Consider the following 18843-nt stretch of genomic DNA (forward strand, 5'->3'; position numbering starts at 1 on the left):
AAACCTACACACACCCTGCCTGCACCCTGCCCACACCCTGTATGAACCCTGTCTGCATCCAGCCTGTGCCCTGCCAGTAACTTACCTGCACCCTGCCTGCAACCTGCACAAACCCTGCATGAACCCTCCCGGCACTCTGCCCACACCCTGCCAAGGACACAGGGCCATCTGGGGTGGCCATGGAGAACCCCTTTTCCTCCCTGCAGACACTGACCTACGCAACTCCCCACACACAACCAGCAGACAGTTTCTTCCACGCCTGAAAGAGTTTTATTGGGTTTCACCTAGCCCACCCTGGCCCCTGCTGCTACCTCCAAGGGGGTATTGGGGTAGGGGGAGTCTCGTGTCTGCCCTGCCTCTGGTTCCAGGATACAGGCTCAGCTCCAGCTCTTCACTCTGAACTCTAATGCTGGCCAGAGAGGCTAGGATGATCAACGCTCACCAGGCAGGGAGTATCTGGGGGGATGGGGACGTGCTGGATCTGCTGACAAGGACTGCCTGTGTGTGTGGGGGGGGCTCAGCTCAGGGTCCCCTCCTCCCCCACAGCTTCATTATCGGGAAGACAGCATCATGACGAACTCTGTGAGATGAGAGGGGAAGAGAGAGTTAGGCGGATGCAGGGCTGAGTCACCCCTGCAGTCCCCAGCCCTGTCACACTCAGTGACACACCCCCCCCCGGAAGCCATCAAACTGGGGAGCCCTGGGGCCACGAAGTGCCCCCTCACCGTCAAAGTCCACGCGGCCATCCCCGTTGAGGTCCACGTCCTGCAGAATCTCGTCCACCTCCTGCGCCTTGAGCTGCTCCCCCAGCAGCGCTGCGATGGCCTCCCGCATCTCCGCGCTGCTGATCTCCCCATCCCCGTTCACATCGAACTGCCAGTGCCAGCAGGTTGGGGGGCCAGCCCCCTCCCCACAGCCTCCCCACACGTGGCCCCTCTGCCCCCTCGCCTGGCCCTCGCCATCCTCTCCCTGTGGCCATGGTCACCCTCATGGTTATGGTCCTCCATGGTCTTTCTGTGGTTCTTGTCCCCTCCATGCCTGCAGTCACCCCGCTGGACATGATACTCCTGTGGCCATGGTCACTGTCATGGTCATGGTCCCCCTCATGGTCCTGGTCCCCCCTGGATGTGGTCCCCCCATGGCCATAGTCACTCACATGATTATGGTGCCCACATGGTTATGGTCCTCCATGGTCTTTCCGTGGTTCTTGTCCTCTCCATGCCTGTGTTCACCCCCCTGGATGTGCTCCCCTTGTGGCCATGGTCTGCTCTGCGGCCGTGGTTCCCCTATGGTCTTGTGGCTGCAGACCTCCCTGTCTGTGGTCTACTCCCATGGCCATGGTCCTCCCATGCTCTTGCTGTGGCCAGGGTCCCCTCAAGTCTGCGGTCCCCCTGTGGCCTCCCCATGGCCGTGGCCTCCCCATGGTGGCTGTACCTCACGGAAGGCAATCTTGAGCTCCCGCACGCCCACCATGTGGGCTGTCTCCTCTCGCAGCTTTGGGCCCATCATCTGCACAAAGTCTTCAAAGTCCACGCGGCCGCCCACTGAGCCGTGGGAGAAGCATGGGTTCAGCACTGCCCCATGGGCCCTCTGTCCCCCTGTCCCTGGCCCTGTCCCCCGCCACCTTTCAGTCCCTCACAGCCCTCTCCCCATGGCCCACCTGTGGCTTTGTCCCTGTGTCCCCATGCCCCAATCCCCTGTGGTGTTGCTCCCACAAGCTGTGTCCCCATGTCCTGGTTCCACCATGTCCCCCTATCCCCATCCCCGTGTCCCAACCCCATGGCCCTGCACCCCAGCCCCACGGCAGCTGGCCCTCCGCTCACTCCTCATCTTGATGTGCTGCGAGATCTCGATGAGCTCCATCTCGGTGGGCATGTACCCAAGGGTGCGCATGCAGGCGCCCAGGTCCTTGTAGCTGATGAAGCCGTCCTGGTCCGTGTCAAACTCCTTGAAGGCATCCAGCAGCTCTGCCATGCACGCACATGGACCACCGTCAGCCAAGGTACAGCCATGGTGCCTGGGCACCACTGCAGATACCTCCCCATGGCATGCATCCCCGTGGGATGTGTCCCCCTGACTCTGTGCCCCACGGCAGACAAGGTGCCCCCTATGCCCACAGACCAGCCCCATGGACACCCCTGGGCACCTGTCGCACCCTCGTACTCACCATCCAGCTCCTCTGGGGACAGGTCCCGCTCCTGGTCATGGGTGCGCAAGGCATGAGGGCAGAGTGAGACCCCAACTCCCGTTCCCCCCCCCGCCCCCAGCAAACAGCAGTGTCACCTTCATTAAGCATGCACCAAAGTTAACTCCCGCAGCAGGGATTAGAGGGATTGGAGACAAAGCTCTGTCCGGCCCCCGCCATGCCCATGGCTGCACGCCTGCACCCCCAGCCTGGTCTCAGCCCTGGTGCCCCCTGTCTTCTCCCCCAGCCAAGGACCAGAGTGTTCCCATCCCTCCCCGGTGCCCCCCATCTCTCCCTGTACCCAGGGACCAGAGCATCTCCATCCCTCCCCGGTGCCCCCCATTTCCACCTGTACCCGGGGACCAGAGTGTCCCCATCCCTCTCCAGTGCCCCCCATCTGCCCACCCCATAACTGGGGACCAGAGCATCCCCATCCCTCCCCAGTGCCCCCCGTCTCTCCCTGTACCCAGGGACCGGAGCGTCCCCATCCCTCCCCGGTGCCCCCCGTCTACCCCCCGCAACTGGGGACTGGAGTGTCCCCATCCCTCCCCAGTGCCCCCCATCTCTCCCTGTACCTGGGGACCAGAGCATCCCCATCCCTCCCCAGCGTCCTCCATGTCCCCCGCCTTGCCCGCAGGACGCCTGGGCCCCGTGCCCTGCACCTTGCCGAAGACAGTGTTGAGGAAGGGCGAATACGCCTTGGCAGCAGCTGCATGGGGGTCCCCAGTGCCCTTCTTGCTGTTCTTCCGCCCGTGGCCACCGTGTCGTGACTCGGAGCCAGGGCTCTTATTGCCGGGGCGGACGCCCTCCTCGGGAGCTTGGGGGCTTTTCTCGCCCGCCTCCCGCCCCTTGCTCTTTCCTGAGGCCTCCGCGTCCTTGGGGACCCCCTTGTCAGCCAGGGCCTGGGTGCGTGGCATGGGGCCGGCACCGAGGCCAGGCGGGCACAGAGTGGGAGCCGGGGTGGCCGGGCCTTAAGAAGGAGGCAGGGAAATCCTCTTATGGGCCCCCTGTCTCAGCCACGCCGTGGCCTCTGGGAGGGCAAAGCTAATTAGCGGGGATTAGCAGCAAGAGCATCCGCGCCATCATGCTCGCGCTGCAGCAGAGCCACCACCCACGTCCCCAGCAGAGACGCCCTGTGGCCACATCTGTGAAGCCCCCACAGTCCCTGTCCATGTCCCCAGCACCCGCTGTTTGACCACTGCTCGTGTCCCTGGTACAGCATCCCCAGGGTCCAACCACCCCAGGCACGCGGCTCTGCAGGAATAAGGACTGTCGCTGTCCCCACTGTGATAGCCTCGGGCTGGCTCGGCACACACCGCACAGGGCTGGGAGGGCCACAGCGGGAAACGGGCGCCCGCACCAGCGAGCCAGCCTCTTGGGCAACAGGAGATGCCACTCAGCATCTCCCGACACCCGCTAACGGGTGGTGCTTCCTGCGGTCCCTACGCCCTCCTCCTGCCATCGTCTCTGCCTCTGCTGTCTGCAGCTGGCTCCAGGCAAGGGGAAACTGAGGCAGGGGCCCGCACCTGCATATAGGGCACCCTGCCACGCTGTTCTTGCCACGGTCAAGGGAGGTCGTGCTGGCATGGGTGCTGGCCAGACGTGGCGGGTGCAGGGGGTCCCCTGCGGCACAGCCACAGCGGGACATCCCCAAAATGGAGGCAAGAGGAGGTAAACTGAGGCAGCCCTGGAAAAGCAACGGGTGAAGGACCACGGCTGGCACGGTAACACTACACGTCCTGGGCAGGCACGTAGGACCCATGCTCCAGGTGGCTCCTGGGGATTGAGGGGCCCTTGGACGCGCAGCGACGCCGCTGCGCCGCAGGGACCCTGTGTCCCGCCGCCCCCCGTGCGGCCTGGTGCTCCTCAGTGTCCCGGGACCGCCGTTGCCCCGTGCCGCAATGCGCGGGCGCGGGCGGCGCAGGCGCGCAGTGCGCAGGCGCGGGCGGCGCGGCGGCACGGGCCCGCAGTGCGCAGGCGCGGGCGGCGCGGCGGCACGGGCCCGCAGTACGCAGGCGCGGGCAGCGCGGGGCGGGGCGGCGCCGCTCACTTCCTGCCCGGCCGTACCGGTACCGGCACCGGCAGCGGCCCCGGACCGGCCTCGCCAGCCCCGCTCCGCCCGGCCCGGGCCCGGCCCGGTCCGGCCTGCTGGTGAGTGCGGGGCCGCGGCTGCCGCGCTGGGGTGCCGCGGCCCAGGGATTCCGCGGTTCCGGCGCGCCCGGCGGCGCGGGACCTGGCCGGCCCGGCGCGGCCCGGGGGAGGCGGCCCCGGGGGTCCCTGCCGGCCCATCGAGGCCAGCCCCGGCCCCATCGCTGTCTCTAGGGGCCCGCCCCGCTCCCCGTCCCTATCTCCGGCTGGGCGATCCCCTCCCTGGGAGGCAATCCCCGTTACCATCTGTGCTGGAGTGATTCCCTGCCCGGGGGTTGATGCCCATCGCACCCCCCGTGGGGCGATCCCCTCCCCTCCGGGGGGGGCGATCCCCGTCCCCACTCCCTGCGGGGCGAACCCCGTCCCCGGGGGGGCAATCCCTGTCCCCATCCCCGAGGGGGATCCAATCCCCTCCCGGGAGGGCATCCCCTTCCCCCTCAGGGCCCCTGTTTCCTGCCCCCCCCCCAGGCCCCCTACACCCCCGCCGGGGCCGGCCAGGCTCCCCGTTCCCACCAGGCAGGGCAGGGAGGGGCTTGTTTGCCCAGCTGGGCACAGGGCAGGTGCGAGCCCGGCTTCCCGCTCCTGCAGGGAGCGGCAGAGCAGACGCCCTTTACCCTGGGGCACGGGACAGGATGGACCCCCCCCACCTCCCACAGCGATGCCCTGGCCACCCACTGCACCCAGAAATGCTCCCAGGCAGGGGGAGGTGGGAGCCCGTTCGGGGAGGAGGGAGACACCCCTCTCCCTGAGCCCCAGAGCTGGGTGCCCCGCATGACCTTCCCCGCAGCAGGGAGCACCCTCAGCGAGCATATCCCAACCAAGGCACCTGGCTGCCCTGCTGGCTGACTCCTCGGCCCCACGTCCATGCCCTGGCTGCGCTGTGGCTGCCCCCCGGGCTGTTGCCTGACCAGGGCTTGCTTCCCTCCTGGCCATGCCACAGTGTATCTGACCCCACAACCATGCCACACTTGTGGCATGTCTGGCCCTGCTGCACGGCTCTGCTTGTGGCCACCCTGGTGGCCGTGTCACATCTGATCCCCGTGCCGGGGTGCGCCCCAGCCATGTCGTTCCGCAAGGTGGTACGCCAGAGCAAGTTCCGGCATGTCTTTGGGCAGCCGGTGAAGACAGAGCAATGCTACGATGACATCCGTGTGTCCCGCGTCACCTGGGACAGCACCTTCTGTGCAGTCAATCCTGCTTTTGTGGCCATCATCGTGGAAGCCAGCGGCGGGGGCGCTTTCCTTGTCCTGCCCCTGCACAAGGTATTGGGACCAAGAATGGCGCTGCTCATGGCACCAGCATGGGGCTGAGCTTCAGTGCTGTGGGGAGAGGGAGCAGGGTTTGTTTTGGGCAGTGCCTCCATGTCTCTCTGTCTCCAGACCGGGCGCATCGACAAGTCATACCCCACGGTGTGCGGGCACACGGGCCCCATCCTCGACATTGACTGGTGCCCCCACAATGACCACGTCATCGCCAGTGGCTCAGAGGACTGCACCGTCATGGTGAGGGGCTTGGGGGACGCTCAGGGGCTGTGGGCGCAGCTGGGTGCCCTGCCTGCACCTGCGCCCACCACCCCCTCTGCCCCGACAGGTCTGGCAGATCCCCGAGAACGGACTCACCCAGCCCCTGACAGAGCCTGTAGTGGTGCTGGAAGGGCACTCAAAGCGTGTGGGCATCATCACGTGGCACCCCACCGCCCGCAATGTCCTGCTCAGCGCAGGTACCGCGGGGAGCGGGGTGGCGGCGGTGGCATAGGGGGCACAGGCTGCCTGCGGCCGAGCTGTGCCCATGCCTGTGCTCCTGCCCAGGGTGCGACAACGTGGTGCTGATCTGGAACGTGGGCACTGCGGAGGAGCTGTACCGCCTCGACGGGCTGCACCCTGACCTCATCTACAGCGTCAGCTGGAGCCGCGACGGTTCCCGCTTCTGCACTGCCTGCAAGGACAAGAGTGTGCGGGTCATCGACCCCCGCCGGGGCACCATCGTGGCGGTGAGAGCCTGCCTGGACCCTGCCCCTGTCCCCAGGGTGCCATCCTGCCCTGGCCCTGTCCGTGTCCCCCAGCGCTTGTCCTGTCCTGGCCCTGCCCATGTCCCCAGGATGACTGTCATAACCTGGCCCTGGTTGTAACCCCATGGGAGCTCCCGTGGCCCTGCCTGTGTCCCTGGGGTGTCCCCCTGCCCTCCCCGCTGTCCTGTGTCCCCGGGGTGCCCGCTGACCCTGTGCCCTGTGCCCAGGAGAAGGAGCGGGCGCACGAGGGGGCACGGCCCATGCGGGCCATCTTCCTGGCTGACGGCAAGATCTTCACCACGGGCTTCAGCCGCATGAGCGAGCGGCAGCTGGCGCTGTGGGACCTGGTGAGGGCTGTGCCCGTGGGGCCAGGCTGGGGGGACAACGGCAGAGGGCACCTGCGGGGCTTGGTTGGCAGGGACACAGGGTACCTGTGAGGGTGAGGGGTGAAGGCAAGGGGCACCCATGGGGCTGAGGTAGGGGCCTGGGGTGCCCATAAGGCCTGGCACGCCCATGGGGAGCCTGAGGCCAGAGCTCAGGTGGGTGTGTCCTCCAGTGGGTGGGGCTTGGAAGAGGGTGGGGCCTCCCATGGTTGTGGTCTCTGGTTGGCTGAGTGTCTTGGGGGTGGGGTCTTGGGAAGGTGTGGCCATATGAGGGAGGAGCTTCTAGCTGGTCACCCTTCATGGGCAGGGCTTCTTGATTGGCTGCCTTGGTGAAAGGGGAGGGATGGAGGGAAGGGGCATGTCCCTGTGGGTGGGTGGGGCCCAGACTGGGTCCTGCCCCTGGGGGGCGGGGTCTGGGCAGGGGGCGGGGCTCTGTACAGTTCATACTCGGCCCAGCAGGAGAACCTGGAGGAGCCCATGGGACTGCAGGAGCTGGACTCAAGCAATGGGGCCCTGCTGCCCTTCTATGACCCTGACACTAACGTGGTCTATGTGTGCGGCAAGGTAAGGTCTCCGCCGTGCCCACCGCGCCTCCGCCTGGCCCCTCCATCCCCCTCTTAACAGCCCTGCCCCCAGGGCGACTCGAGCATCCGGTACTTTGAGATCACAGAGGAGCCACCCTACATCCACTTCCTCAACACCTTCACCAGCAAGGAGCCGCAGCGGGGCATGGGCTGGATGCCCAAGCGTGGGCTGGACGTCAGCAAGTGTGAGATCGCCAGGTGAGCCCAGGGCGGCCGTGCGAGTCGGGGGCCAGGCTGGGAGCGGGGAAGGGCCCATCGGCCCCTCTGACCTCGCTGTGCTGCCCTGGGCAGGTTCTACAAGCTGCACGAGCGCAAGTGCGAGCCCATCATCATGACAGTGCCAAGAAAGGTGAGCAAGGGTGGGGGTCCTGGGGGCTCTGCCCAATGGTTGCAGCAGACCTCTGACTACCCTGCCCTGGGAGCTCTGCTTGGCAGAGGAGAGAGTGGGGTGCTGGGAGGGGATAGTGTGTGCCGAGAGGATGTGCCAGTGGTCTAGCGATGCCGGGGAGGGCTGCGGGTACCTGGGCAGGGCAGGACAGCTGGGTGGGTACCCAGGAGGATGGGGTGGGGGTACCCGGCGATAGGATGGGGGCATGCAGGAGGATGGAGTGGGAGCATCTGGTGGGACAGGTAGCGAGATGGGGGTAGCCAGGCAGGCTGGGGGCACCCGGGCAGCCCCCCCTGACTGGCGCGTCGGGGCGCAGTCAGACCTCTTCCAGGATGACCTGTACCCCGACACAGCGGGCCCCGAGGCAGCCATGGAGGCGGAGGAGTGGGTGGCGGGGCAGACGGCGGGGCCGGTGCTCGTCTCCCTGCGCCAGGCCTACGTGCCCAGCAAGCAGCGGGACCTCAAGGTGAGCCGCAGGAACGTGCTCAACGAGGGACGCCCTGCCGCCACGCCCCCTGCCGCTGCCACTGCGCCCCCTGCTGCTGCGCCTGCCCGCCTCAGCGCCCCCCCTGCCCTGGGCACTGCCACCACGGGCTCCACGGTATGCTGGGGGCGGGGCTCTGAGAGTGGGTGGGGCTAGGGCAGGGGCGGGGCTAGGGCAAGGTGGGGTTGGTGGGCAAACTATGGTGGGGTGGGGCTGAGTGGGGGCAGGGTGTGGCTGGGGATGGAGCTATAGTGGGGTGGGGCTAGTGGGTGGGGCTAGGGCTGGGGCAGGCCTATAGGGGGCGGGGCTGGGGGGCGGGGCTGTAGTGGGGGGCTGGTGGGTGGGTTCTGGCAGGGGTGTGGCTGAGTATGGGCAGGGTGGGGCTCATGGGCAGGGCTAGGGGGTGGGCCAGGTTGCAGCAGGGTGGACGGGGCTGAGCACGGTGCCCCTGCAGGCCGGGGGGCGGCTGGAGGAGGTGCTGCAGGAGGTGGCCGCCCTGCGCCTGCTGGTGACGGAGCAGGGCCAGCGCATCTCCCGCCTCGAGGAGCAGCTGAGCCGCCTCGAGAACGGCCATGTCTAGGGTGCCCGGGGGCCCAGGCCCCCCACCCCCATGCACCCCGCCCCCTTTGGGGACCCCAGCACGCCCCAGGGACCACGGCCAGGACCATGGCTCTGCCCCGCAGCCCCCCAGTGCTATCCAGACCTCCTAGGGACCCAGGCCCTGTCCCCAACCCCCTGGTACCACCCCAGGGGCTCCTTCCTGCTGCTGAGGCCCCCTTGTTTTGTACGGCTGACCAAACCCCTCCCTCCCCTTTTTCCGTGGTCACTTCCCCCATCACCCCCATTGCCTTACTGGGTGCTGCCCTTGGCTGTGCCCCCCAAATCATGGACCATTTCCCCCCACCCCTCAAACTGCCCCCTCGGGACGGGGGAGTTGTTCTAGGATCAAACACTATATGCCCTGCACCCCCTCTGCCCCCCATGTCCCTGGGGGTTGTGGGGTCTTCCACCTCTCCTATGGGGCATGGCATCATCTGCTCTATGCCTACGGGAGCATGTCCTTCCCCATATTTTTTTGGGGGGAGGTTCTTCCCTTCCCCTCATCTCCTCCTCCACCACCACCACCACCACCACCACCACCACCACGCAGGGTAAAAATCTATATTTTCACTCCAAATAAAGGTCTTTATAAGAAAGATGTTTGCTGAGTAGGGGGGCTGGGGGCAGCCCAGGGTCATGAGGCACCGCAAGGGTTAGAGGGGTTCGCTATGGGGCCAGAGCTCCCTCAGCACATCCTGGGGGCCTCAGGCCCCTGCGTGGTTTTTGGGGCAGGGAGGCCTGCGTGTCCCCCTCCCACAGTGGGACCAGGCAGGGACTGGTTCCTCCGCAGCCCCCCCAGGCAAGGGGAGCAGGAAGGCACAGCGGTCACAGGCACCCGCTCTTGCCTTGGGCAGGAAACAGTGCTGTGGGGGGGGCCCTCACATTCCGGGGAGGCTGCTGGTCCCCCCCAGCCAGGCTAGGGCTTCCCATCCCAACCCAGAACCAGCATGAGCTGGGGAGGCAGGACCCACCCCAACCTGCCCCCCACCCCGGGCCAAGGCCCGGTCACAGGCTGCAACAGCTATAGCACATCACCTCACACCCCCCGCCTCGCATCCCCGGGTGCATTTCGGGTAGGCGGGCAGCACCCATCCCCCCCCCCCCCCCGCTTCCCCCCGCCCCGATACATCCGCTGCACGTCGAGCCGGATATGCTGGGGAGGGCAACCCCCCCCAACAGCGCAGCTCCCACGGCACCAGGACCTACTCCAGCAGCGCCTGGCAATGGTGAGCATCCTGAAAGCGGGTTGGCGAGAGGGTGGATTTTCTTTTTTTTGGGGGGGGGGGGGGGCGGTGCATGGGAAGAGCCTGGACTCCTTCTCCGAGAATGGGATTGTAAGGTTGGGGGGGGGGGGCGTGCTTCTAGTGTACCTCCTGCACCCTAAGGAGCCCCCGGGGGGGGGGGGGGCGGGTAGGGTTCGCTGTGCCTCTGCTATAGGGTGTGCAGGGATGTGGGGGCAGCCCTATGGTGCTGTGCAGGCTTTGAGGCCTTTGCTATGGGGCTGCGCAGGTGCTACTGGGGGGGGGGGGGGGAACATGCAGATGCCATCGGGCTCTGTGGGGCCAGGCAGTGCTACGAGACGAGGGCAGGGGCTTTAGAGCTCTGTGGGGCCGGGGGGGGGTGCGCAGGGTTAGTGGCTGAGCCAGTGCTTCTGGAGCTGCTGGTGGGGGGGTGGTAGCAAATTCGGGCAGGCACTGTGCAGCTGTGTGGGACATTGCAGCATCATGGCCTTGCAGGCACTATGGGGCAGGGTAATAGGGTGCGCAGGGCTACAGAGCTTTGCAGGGCATGGCTGGAGGAGGGGGAATTGTACAGGGCTTGGGACCACACAGCTACCGTGGGTCTGGGTGGGGTGACAAATGACGTAGGGCTGTGGCACTGCAGGCATGTGGAGCTGCACAGGGCGGGCAGCTTGCAGGGCTGTGCAGAGCTGGGGGCTGTGCAGGCACCATGGGGCTGTGTGGGGGCGGCAGGCCCGGCCCCTCTCCCCCTGCACCTGCAGGCGCTGCAGCCGACCACAGTTTCCCGTCACATGGGGCTGGCGCGGCCACCTGCCCGGGCGTGACGCCTGTGGGGGGGCAGCAACAGGGGCCGTCGTGTGTGACGCCGCATCCCCATTCCCCCAGTCCCACTGCCCTTTGCCCTGGGGCCTGCCCCTCTTTCCGGGACGGGGAAGGGACTGGGAGACTGGCACTGTGTGGGGAAACCCCATGGCCCGGGCTGGCGGGAGGAGCTGGGCACGGTGCCAAGCTGCCTGACCCAGTGCTGCTGCCCCACAGGCTGCAGCGTGGCGGTGCCTGCAGCCCCCGGGGCTGGCGCTGCTGGTGCTGCCGGGCCTGGTGGCCGCCTCGGAGCTGGCAAGCAGCCGCAGCGACCGGGTCGTGGGGGCCCTGCTGGGCATCCTGCTGTGCCTGGCTGTGGGGCTGGCCCTGGCCTGGCACCACCTGTGCCGCCTCTCTGCCGGGCGCTACCACCCCCGGCCCCTGGGCCGCCGGGCCCTGGCGCTGCTGCGGGGCCGCTGGAGACGCCTGCGGGGACATGGCCACCCCGGGGCGCAGGACCCCGATGGGGACAGGGACGAGGTGGGGCCACCCCGCGACGAGGAGGAGGAGCTGATGCCGTGGCCCCAGGACCAGCCCCGGCAGGATGAGGAGGACGAAGAGGAGGAGGACAAGCAGGAGGAGGAGGAGGAGGAGGAAGAGGAGGCCATGGCAGCTCCGGGCGTGGAGGCAGATGGCACACCAAGCGCAGAGCCCCCAGACCTGGACGGGAGCCCCCCGTTGGCAGAGCAGGCGGCAGGGGGCAGCGCTGAGGCCCTGCTCAGCGACCTCCACGCCTTCTCCGGGACGGCCGCCTGGGGGGACACACGGCCCCACGTCACTGCCCTCTGAGGTCACCACACAAGGGCCCCTGCCCAGGGGGACGCCCAGCCCACGGGGTCCCCCTGCCCCAGGGATGCCTCACACGTGGGACACCCTGCCTGGGGGGACTGGGGGCTGCGGGGAGACCCAGCCTGGGGGACACCCTCCCCCGAGCCCCAGCCAAGGCCCCGGACCCAGCTGTGCCCCCACTCCAGGACCCTGCTGATTCTGGGCATCCGCCCCCCCCAACCCCAGTGGAGGCTCCCCATTGGCTGTGCAGGTGCAGTGACCAAACAATAAAAGAGCAGATCTGCCCTTCCATGACCTGCCACTTCAGTGGGCTTGAGGGGGTGGGGCTTAGGGAAAGGGGTGGGGCTTAGGGAAAGGGGTGGGGCCTGGGGGCAGAGCCTGCACGTGGGGGCCCCCCCACCCCAGCACCCCCAGGCAGGGAGGCTGCCCCACTCTCCAGGACAGGGCCACCCGTGACTGATCAAAGTCCTTTAATTGGCACAGATCCAGCAGCAGGGCAGGGGCACCTCCAGCCCATGCCCCCTGACCCGGTGGGGGGTGGCCCAGCACCGTGGGGCCCTGCCCACGCTATGGGGAGGGGGGGCGCCACACCCCCTCCCCCCCCAACCCCCCAAAAAACCCATGATTGGCAGCAGTGAGAGCAGGGCATGTTGCTGGCCCCCTGGGGTGCATCCTCCCCCTGCACCCTACGCCCACGCAAGCAGCACTGAGGGGCACCTGCTTGGCCCCATGGCAGGCACCCAGGCCCCCTGCCGCGGGGCCGGGCCTGGGCCCAGGGCTCCCCCTCCTTCCCCTGGGTCATGCGCCCCCAGCCTCCCCCCCACCCCCCCCTACCTGGGCACCCGCCCCCGGCCCCCCTTCTGCTTCTTGGCTGCGGTCTTGATGGGCAGCGGGGCCGTGCCCTCAGGCGGGGGGGGCAAGCTGGGCCCCAGCTCCATGGGCTCTGCTGCGGCGCCCACCTTGAAGGGCTCGAAGGGCGAGAACTTCACAGGGCTGCGGGGGGGACAGGGGATGAGCAAGGGTGCTCCTTGTCTGTGGTCCACCACCGCCCCATGGTGGGGGGGGGGGGGGGGCGGGGTCCCCTGCCTGCTGCAGGGATGAGTGAGAAGGGCCAGGAGCAGGCAGCTAGTGCCTGCAGAGCAGGGAGAGCCTGGGGGGGGGCAGGGGCGGGGGGCATCCTGGCATGGCCCCAGCTCTGGCTTCAGTCTCCCTGCCCCCTGGTGCATCCCTCAAAGCTCTGGAGCCCACCATCCCCATTGCCCTCATCCATCCCACCTCAGAAGGCCCCCCCAGCCGCTCGCCTCGCCGTGCCTGCCCCGTTGCCCCCCGCAGCACCTCCCTGCAGCCCTCGGTACCTGACAGGTGTGCGGGGGCTGCTGTTGAGGCGCCGGGGTGAGCGCACCTTGGGCTGGAAGGAGAACCCTTCCTTGATGCTCTCCAGCACCGATGGGGCCACATAGGTGAAGCCCTGGGGGGAACTGGGGCGTCAGGGAGGTGGTTGAGGGGGTGCGGCCACTTGCATGCCCCACCCCTTTGCCTGCGGGAGACGGGGCCACCCCACACCCCGTCCCCTCACCAGGAAAGCCTGGTTGGCACTCTCGCTGATGGCCGCGTCGTCAGGGCTGTCCACAGGCGTCTGGCGGGTGAAGCGGGTGTCGAACTGGCTTACGTCCTCCTCCGACTGCTGCAGGGGACTGGGGCATGGGTGCCAGGGCAGGGGGGGCCTCTCCCAGATGCCTGGGTCCCACAGGCACCCCCAAAAAGCATACCTCTGATGCCTTGGGTCCCATACCCTCCCCGGTCCCTGGACACCTGGGTCCCCGCCAGCTGTGACCCCCAGACCCTCCAAGCCCCCAGAGCAGCTCCCCAGCCCTGCACGCCCAGGCAGCCCCCAATGACCCGTGGCAGCACCCTGGCTCCCAGGGGCCCCAGCTATACCAGGCAGGGCTTGAAGGGGGGGTCGAGCTTGCGGGCCAGGAGGTCGTCCCAGTTGATGTGGCGGAAGAAGGGCTGCTTCTGCAGGCATTGGGGACGGGGGCATCAGGCCCAGCACCAGCCCAGCTGCCCACCCCGGCCCGCCTTACCCATACCTGCACATCAGCTGCATCGCCCGGGCCCCCCCCAACCCGCTGGCTGGGGTTTCGCTTGAGGAACTGGGAGGAAAGGGGAGCAGTTAGGGACACAGAGAAGGACCCCGCAGGCACCAGCAGGCTTGGGACCCGGGGGCTGGCGCCCACCTTCTTGAGCAGGTCCCGGGCATCAGGCGTCAGGTAGGGCGGCAGCACCAGCTTGCCCTTGAGGATTTTGTCGATGGTTTTCTTGCGGTTCTCGGCTGTGAAGGGGGGCTGCAAGAGACAGGAGATGACGAGGAAAAGACGGGGCGGGCGTCAGGCCAGGACCCGGTCTGAACCCAGGGACTTGCCTCCCTGCATCGTGCCCGCTGGGGACTTGTCGCCCCACCCCAGGCACTTCCTGCCCTCATTCCCAAGCTCAACTGCCCCCAAGGGTCCCCTCTGGGCACCTCCTGCCCCCCTGCCCCAGCACAGCTGGTGCTATGCGTCTCTGCCCCCCAGGACAACTTGGAGGTAACAAGTCCAACTTGCCGATCCTGTGAGCATGTCGTACATCAGGGCGCCCAGGCTCCACCAGTCCACCGCCCGGTTGTGCCCGCTGCGGACCAGGATCTCCGGGGCCCTGGTGGGGAGCACAGATGGGGGCCCTGAGCCACAGGGTTGGGCCAGACCCCGCAGCACGACCCCCCCACGGCACAGTGTATCCCCCAGAGCTGCACTGACGCTCACATGTACTCGATGGTGCCACAGAAGGTGTGTGTGACAGCCCCATCGTGGATCGACTCTTTGCACAGCCCAAAGTCTGTCAGCTTGATGTGGCCTGTGGGAGGTCACGGAGGAATGAGAGCTGGCCCCGGGGCCGCCGGAGGTCCCTGGCCATGTGGCCACCCCTGGCTGGCACCAATGCCCACCTTGGCTGTTGAGCATGATGTTCTCTGGCTTGAGGTCTCGGTAGATGATGCCATTGGAGTGCAGGTGGCCCAGCGCCAACGTGATCTCGCTAAGGTAGAAACTGTGGCACAGGCAGTGAGCAGTGCCTGGGGGACACCGGGGCACTGCCCTCACAAATGCCGGCGTCCCAGCACCCTTCTCTATCCCCCAGCCCACATCAGCAGCACAGCTTGCCCCTGCCTGTTTCCCCTCCCATGCCAGGAGCAAGAGGATGAACGAGACCTCCCTCCTGCCACCTGGGGCAGCCAGGGTGCCCAGGGGACACACAGCCAGCCTTACCAGGCAGTGTCCTCTAGAAAGATGCCCTCCCGCTCAAGTTGCATGAAGAGTTCTCCACCTGAAAACACAGCACAAACAGGGCACGTGAGCCAACCCTGGAAAACAGCACCCCCAAATCCCTGCTGGCAGGCACCATGGGGCCCTGCCTGCTCTGCCAGGGCTTCAGTAAAGCAGGTCCCGGATGGCACTGGCCACTCCTTGCCCCCAGCCCTCGCCACAGAGAAGGCGCCAGGCGGGGGCTGTGGTGCCCAGGTGCCCGTACCGCTGAGGCACTCCAGGATGAGATAGAGCTTGCCGCCCGTCTGGAAGGCGTACATGAGGTCGACGATGAAGGGGTGCTTGACGGCCTCCAGGATGTTCCTCTCGGCCCGCGTGTGCGCCGTGTCCTTGGCGTTGCAGGCAATCTTGGCCTGGGGGGATGGAGAGACAGTGAGCGGGGGCAAACCAGGCAGCATGAGGGGGCCGGGGGTGCGTTACCTTCTTCAGGACCTTCATGGCAAAGATCTTGCCCATGTTGGTGCCCTGCACTTTGCGGACCTGGAATACCTGCAATGACGATTGAGGGAGCTTGGGCCACAGCCATGAAGTGATGCCCCCAAGTAGCCTACAACCACAGAATCACAGAACAGTTGAGGTTGGTAGGGACTTTTAAAGACCATCTAGTCCAACCCCCCTGCTCAAGCAGGGTCACCTAGAGCAGGTTGCCCAGGATTGTGTCCAGACGCCTTTTGAATGTCTCCAGAGAAGGAGACTCCACAACCTCTCTGGGCAACCTGTTCCAGTGCTCGGTCACCCTCACAGGAAAGACGTTCTTCCTCATGTTCAGACGGACCTTCCCATGTTTCAGTTTGTGCCCGTTGCCTCTTGTCCTGTTGCTGGGCACCACTGAAAATAGTCTGGCCCCATTCTCTTGACACCCTCCCTGAAGATATTTGTGTACATTGATAAGAGGTCCCCTCAGTCTTCTATTCTCCAGGCTAAACAGGACCAGTGCTCTCAGCCTTTCCTCTTAAGAGAGGTGCTCCAGTCCCCTAATCATCTTCATAGCCCTATGCTGGCCTCTCTCCAGTAGTTTCAAGTCTCTCTTGTACTGGGGAGCACAGAAATGGACACAGTACTCCAGATGTGACCTCACCAGGGCTGAGTAGAGGGGGAGGATGACCTCCCTCAGCCTGCTGGCAACCCTCTTCCTAATGCACCCCAGGATACCATTGGCTTTCTTGGCCACAAGGGCATATTGCTGGCTCATGGTCAACTTGTTGTCCACCAGGACTCTGAGGTCCTTCTCCGCAGAGCTGCTTTCCAGCAGGTCAGCCCCCAGCCTGTCCTGGTGCATGGGGTTATTCCTCCCTAGGTGAGGGGCTCTGCACTTGCCTTTGTTGAACTTCAGGAGGTTCCTCCCTGCCCATCTCTCCAGCCTGTCAAGGTCCCTCTGAATGGCAGCACAGCCCTCTGGTGTATCAGCCACTCCTCCCAGTTTTGTACCATCAGGAAACTTGCTGAGGGTGCACTCTGTCCCTTCATTCAGGTCATTGATGAATAAGTTGAACAAGACTGGACCCAATACTGACCCCCTGGGGGACATCGCTAGCTACAGGCCTCCAATTAGACTTTGCACCAGTAACTCAGACTCTCTGAGCTCTGCCATTCAGCCAGTTCTCAATCCACCTGTCTGCTCATCTATCCCACACTTCCTGAGCTTGCCTACGAGGATGTTATGGCAGACAGTGTCAAAAGCCTTCCTGAAGTCAAGGTAGACAACATTCACTGCTCTCCCCTCATCTACCCAGCCAGTCATTCCACCACAGAGGGTCTCAGGTTGGTTAACCCCCTTACACCCTAAGGAAGGCTCCTAGTCCTAGCTGGACTACATCTCCTCTGATGCACAGCTGCCCCCAGACCCTTCCTGCATCTGAGGAGGGAGCCACACTGCACGGTGGGAGATGAGGTCTGCAAAGGGGATGCTCATGGAGGGGCTGCAGCCCCCTTACCCCCTGCAAGCTGCAGCGTGCCATGAGAAACACTGTCCATCTGCAACGCCCTCCCCCCCAAGCCCCAGGCCCCCGCGCCTGCCACACCTTGCCGTAGCCGCCCTTGCCCAGGACGCGGAGCAGCTCAAAGCAGTGCGGACCGATGTGCTCAGGGCCGTTGTTGACGCTGCTCTCCGAGATCTCAATCTCCTCATAGTGCCCCACAGGCCTGGTGGGGCGAGAAATGGGGCTGAGCAGGGCCAGCTGTCGCTCTAGCACCCTTGCACCAGCCCTGGCAGGGCCTGCCGTGCCTGCCCCAGTGTCCTTGCACTTACTCCAGGCCATTCCCTCGTGGCTCCAGCTCCATCTCCTAGGGGAGGAAGCAGCAGTTAGCAGTGCCCAGTGACAGTTGGAGGGGCACAGGGACCTGGGCAGGCTGTGAAGGAGGCCATCTGGGAAGGGTGCCCATGGCAGGCAGGGTGCCCGCAGTAGGGTGGGCACCCGCAGCAGGCGGGCCAGGGCGAGGCGCTGGCGTGCTGCGTGCCAGCTCAGCTGGATGTTTTGGGGCTGAGCCACAGCCCTGCCCAGCAGGTCCCTCCCTCTGCCCATCTTGCGGAGGGGACCCAAGCCAAGGCCCTGCCATGACCCAGCTGTCCCTCTGTCCCCAATAGCCCCAGCCCATTCCCATCCTTGCCCCGCTATACCCAGCCAACCCCAGCTCCCTCATCCCCATCTCGTTCCCATCCTTGCTCCCCCCATCTCCAGTAGGTCCTGGTCCCCCTCATCCCCATCCTCATCCTCCCTGTTCGTAGCTGCTCCCCGTCCCTCTCACCCCCAGCAAGTCCCCATCCCTGTATCACTGTGCCCGTTAGGTCCCAGTCCTCCTCACTGCTAGCCCGTCCCCCTCACCCCCAGCCAGTCCACATCCCCATTCCCTGTTCCCAGCTGGTCCATGCCCCCATTGCCAGCACGGCCCGGTGCCCCTCATCCCCATCCCCATCCCCATCCCCACATGGACCCAGTCCTCCAATGGCTCTGGTCCCCCGCAGCCATAGCCGGTCCAGGGCCCCAGTCCCCTCGCCCCCAGCTGCTGCCCGTCGCGGTGCCACCATCCCCAGCCGGCACCCCAGCCCCGGCGCCCCGGCACGGTGTTCCCGGCCGCATCCCCGTCCCGGTCCCCCTACCCCGTCCCACCCCGTGCCCCTGCCCAGCCCCGTCCGCCACCGCTGCCGCCCGGTGCCGCTGCCCCGGCCCGCTGCCCCCGCTCACGGCGCCCAGCTCGGGCTCGTCCCCGTCGCTGCCCTCCTCCGTCTCCAGGTCGATGTCGAACACCCCGGCCATGACGCCGCCGCCGCACCGGGATCCCCGGCGGGACGGGCCGGGCCCGCCCCGCCCGCCGCGTCACCGCCGCGTCACCGCCGCGCCGCGCGCGCGCCCCGCGTCACCGAGGGACACCCCGCGGCATCCTCTCCGCGCCGCGCCGCGCCGCGGGGCACGCTGGGAGGCGGGGCGCGGCCGCGCGGGGCCTCACGGGAGGCGGTGTCGGGGCGCGCGGGGCCTCGCGGGAAGTGGAGTCCGGCCGCGAGGGGCCTCCCGGGAAGTGGGGAAGTGTGCCCAGCCGGGCCATGCCCCTGTCCCCCGCAGGGGCCAGTCCTCTTCATCCCCATCCCGACCCCGTTCCCTGTCCCCACGCGGTCCCGCTCCCCCACGCCCATGGCCAAGTCCAGGTCCTCAGCTGTCTCACCCCCAGCCTTTCCCCATCCCTGATCCCCTCACCCCCAGCTAGTCCATGTCCCCATCCCTTGTCCCAGCAGGTCTCTGTGCACCTGACTTCAGCCGGTCCACATCCCCATCCCCTTGGCCCCAGACGGTCCATGTCCACGTCCCCCTGTTCTGGAGG

At 66.7% G+C, this 18843-nt stretch overlaps 3 protein-coding genes across 8 annotated transcripts; 1 reads left to right on the forward strand and 2 right to left on the reverse strand.

The window, feature by feature from the left end:
- Positions 1 to 289: 289 nt before the first annotated feature.
- Positions 290 to 3329, reverse strand: CABP4 (calcium binding protein 4). The gene is made up of 6 exons (XM_026109230.2): positions 2848 to 3329; positions 2168 to 2198; positions 1824 to 1967; positions 1435 to 1544; positions 726 to 873; positions 290 to 580 (listed from the first exon to the last, which is right to left on the reverse strand). Exons 1-6 carry the CDS (start codon positions 3100 to 3102, stop codon positions 552 to 554), a joined length of 717 nt encoding a protein of 238 aa, XP_025965015.2. The 5' UTR covers positions 3103 to 3329; the 3' UTR covers positions 290 to 551.
- An 835-nt stretch (positions 3330 to 4164) lies between these two features.
- Positions 4165 to 9376, forward strand: CORO1B (coronin 1B). Of its 3 annotated transcripts, none has more exons than XM_064513420.1 (11): positions 4166 to 4336; positions 5393 to 5595; positions 5713 to 5835; positions 5924 to 6053; positions 6142 to 6323; positions 6569 to 6688; positions 7181 to 7288; positions 7361 to 7506; positions 7600 to 7657; positions 8013 to 8297; positions 8635 to 9376. In XM_064513420.1, the coding sequence occupies exons 2-11, from the start codon at positions 5395 to 5397 to the stop codon at positions 8758 to 8760; spliced, it is 1479 nt and encodes a 492-aa protein (XP_064369490.1). In that variant the 5' UTR covers positions 4166 to 4336; positions 5393 to 5394; the 3' UTR covers positions 8761 to 9376. The 3 variants fall into 3 exon arrangements, with proteins under 3 accessions (XP_064369492.1, XP_064369490.1, XP_064369491.1); XM_064513421.1 differs by having other exon boundaries at positions 4167 to 4336; positions 7184 to 7288; XM_064513422.1 differs by lacking the exon at positions 6569 to 6688 and having other exon boundaries at positions 4165 to 4336; positions 7184 to 7288.
- On the reverse strand, positions 9328 to 18467 carry RPS6KB2 (ribosomal protein S6 kinase B2). 4 transcript variants are annotated; one of them, XR_010389579.1, is made up of 16 exons: positions 18213 to 18467; positions 17279 to 17313; positions 17052 to 17172; positions 15451 to 15519; positions 15236 to 15383; positions 14974 to 15031; positions 14655 to 14755; positions 14473 to 14563; positions 14275 to 14365; positions 13909 to 14016; positions 13762 to 13824; positions 13610 to 13687; positions 13248 to 13355; positions 13027 to 13149; positions 12506 to 12664; positions 9328 to 11634 (listed from the first exon to the last, which is right to left on the reverse strand). XR_010389579.1 is itself a non-coding variant. In XM_064513423.1 (16 exons), exons 1-16 carry the CDS (start codon positions 18282 to 18284, stop codon positions 11601 to 11603), a joined length of 1449 nt encoding a protein of 482 aa, XP_064369493.1. In that variant the 5' UTR covers positions 18285 to 18467; the 3' UTR covers positions 9328 to 11600. The 4 variants fall into 4 exon arrangements, 2 of the variants coding, with proteins under 2 accessions (XP_064369493.1, XP_064369494.1); XM_064513423.1 differs by having other exon boundaries at positions 13027 to 13139; XR_010389580.1 differs by lacking the exon at positions 13027 to 13149.
- Between the last annotated feature and the right edge of the window lie 376 nt (positions 18468 to 18843).

Source organism: Dromaius novaehollandiae, chromosome 5, assembly GCF_036370855.1.
Source record: "Dromaius novaehollandiae isolate bDroNov1 chromosome 5, bDroNov1.hap1, whole genome shotgun sequence".
Taxonomy (NCBI): Eukaryota; Metazoa; Chordata; class Aves; order Casuariiformes; family Dromaiidae; genus Dromaius; species Dromaius novaehollandiae.

Bases quoted from the DNA above. Each gene is read 5' to 3' on its own strand.
- CABP4 (XM_026109230.2), bottom strand. From the start codon at position 3,102: ATGCCACGCACCCAGGCCCTGGCTGACAAGGGGGTCCCCAAGGACGCG. The intron at 1,545-1,823 runs GTGAGCGGAGGG...CCCACGGCTCAG, and splicing joins GCAGCACATCAAGATGAGGA to TGGGCGGCCGCGTGGACTTT. The intron at 874-1,434 runs GTACAGCCACCA...TGGCACTGGCAG, and splicing joins TCAAGATTGCCTTCCGTGAG to TTCGATGTGAACGGGGATGG.
- RPS6KB2 (XM_064513423.1), bottom strand. From the start codon at position 18,284: ATGGCCGGGGTGTTCGACATCGACCTGGAGACGGAGGAGGGCAGCGAC. The intron at 15,384-15,450 runs GTAACGCACCCC...CCATCCCCCCAG, and splicing joins CCATGAAGGTCCTGAAGAAG to GCCAAGATTGCCTGCAACGC. The intron at 14,756-14,973 runs GTAAGGCTGGCT...CCTGTGCCACAG, and splicing joins TTTCTAGAGGACACTGCCTG to TTTCTACCTTAGCGAGATCA.
- CORO1B (XM_064513420.1), top strand. From the start codon at position 5,395: ATGTCGTTCCGCAAGGTGGTACGCCAGAGCAAGTTCCGGCATGTCTTT. The intron at 5,596-5,712 runs GTATTGGGACCA...CTCTGTCTCCAG, and splicing joins TTGTCCTGCCCCTGCACAAG to ACCGGGCGCATCGACAAGTC. The intron at 8,298-8,634 runs GTATGCTGGGGG...GTGCCCCTGCAG, and splicing joins CTGCCACCACGGGCTCCACG to GCCGGGGGGCGGCTGGAGGA.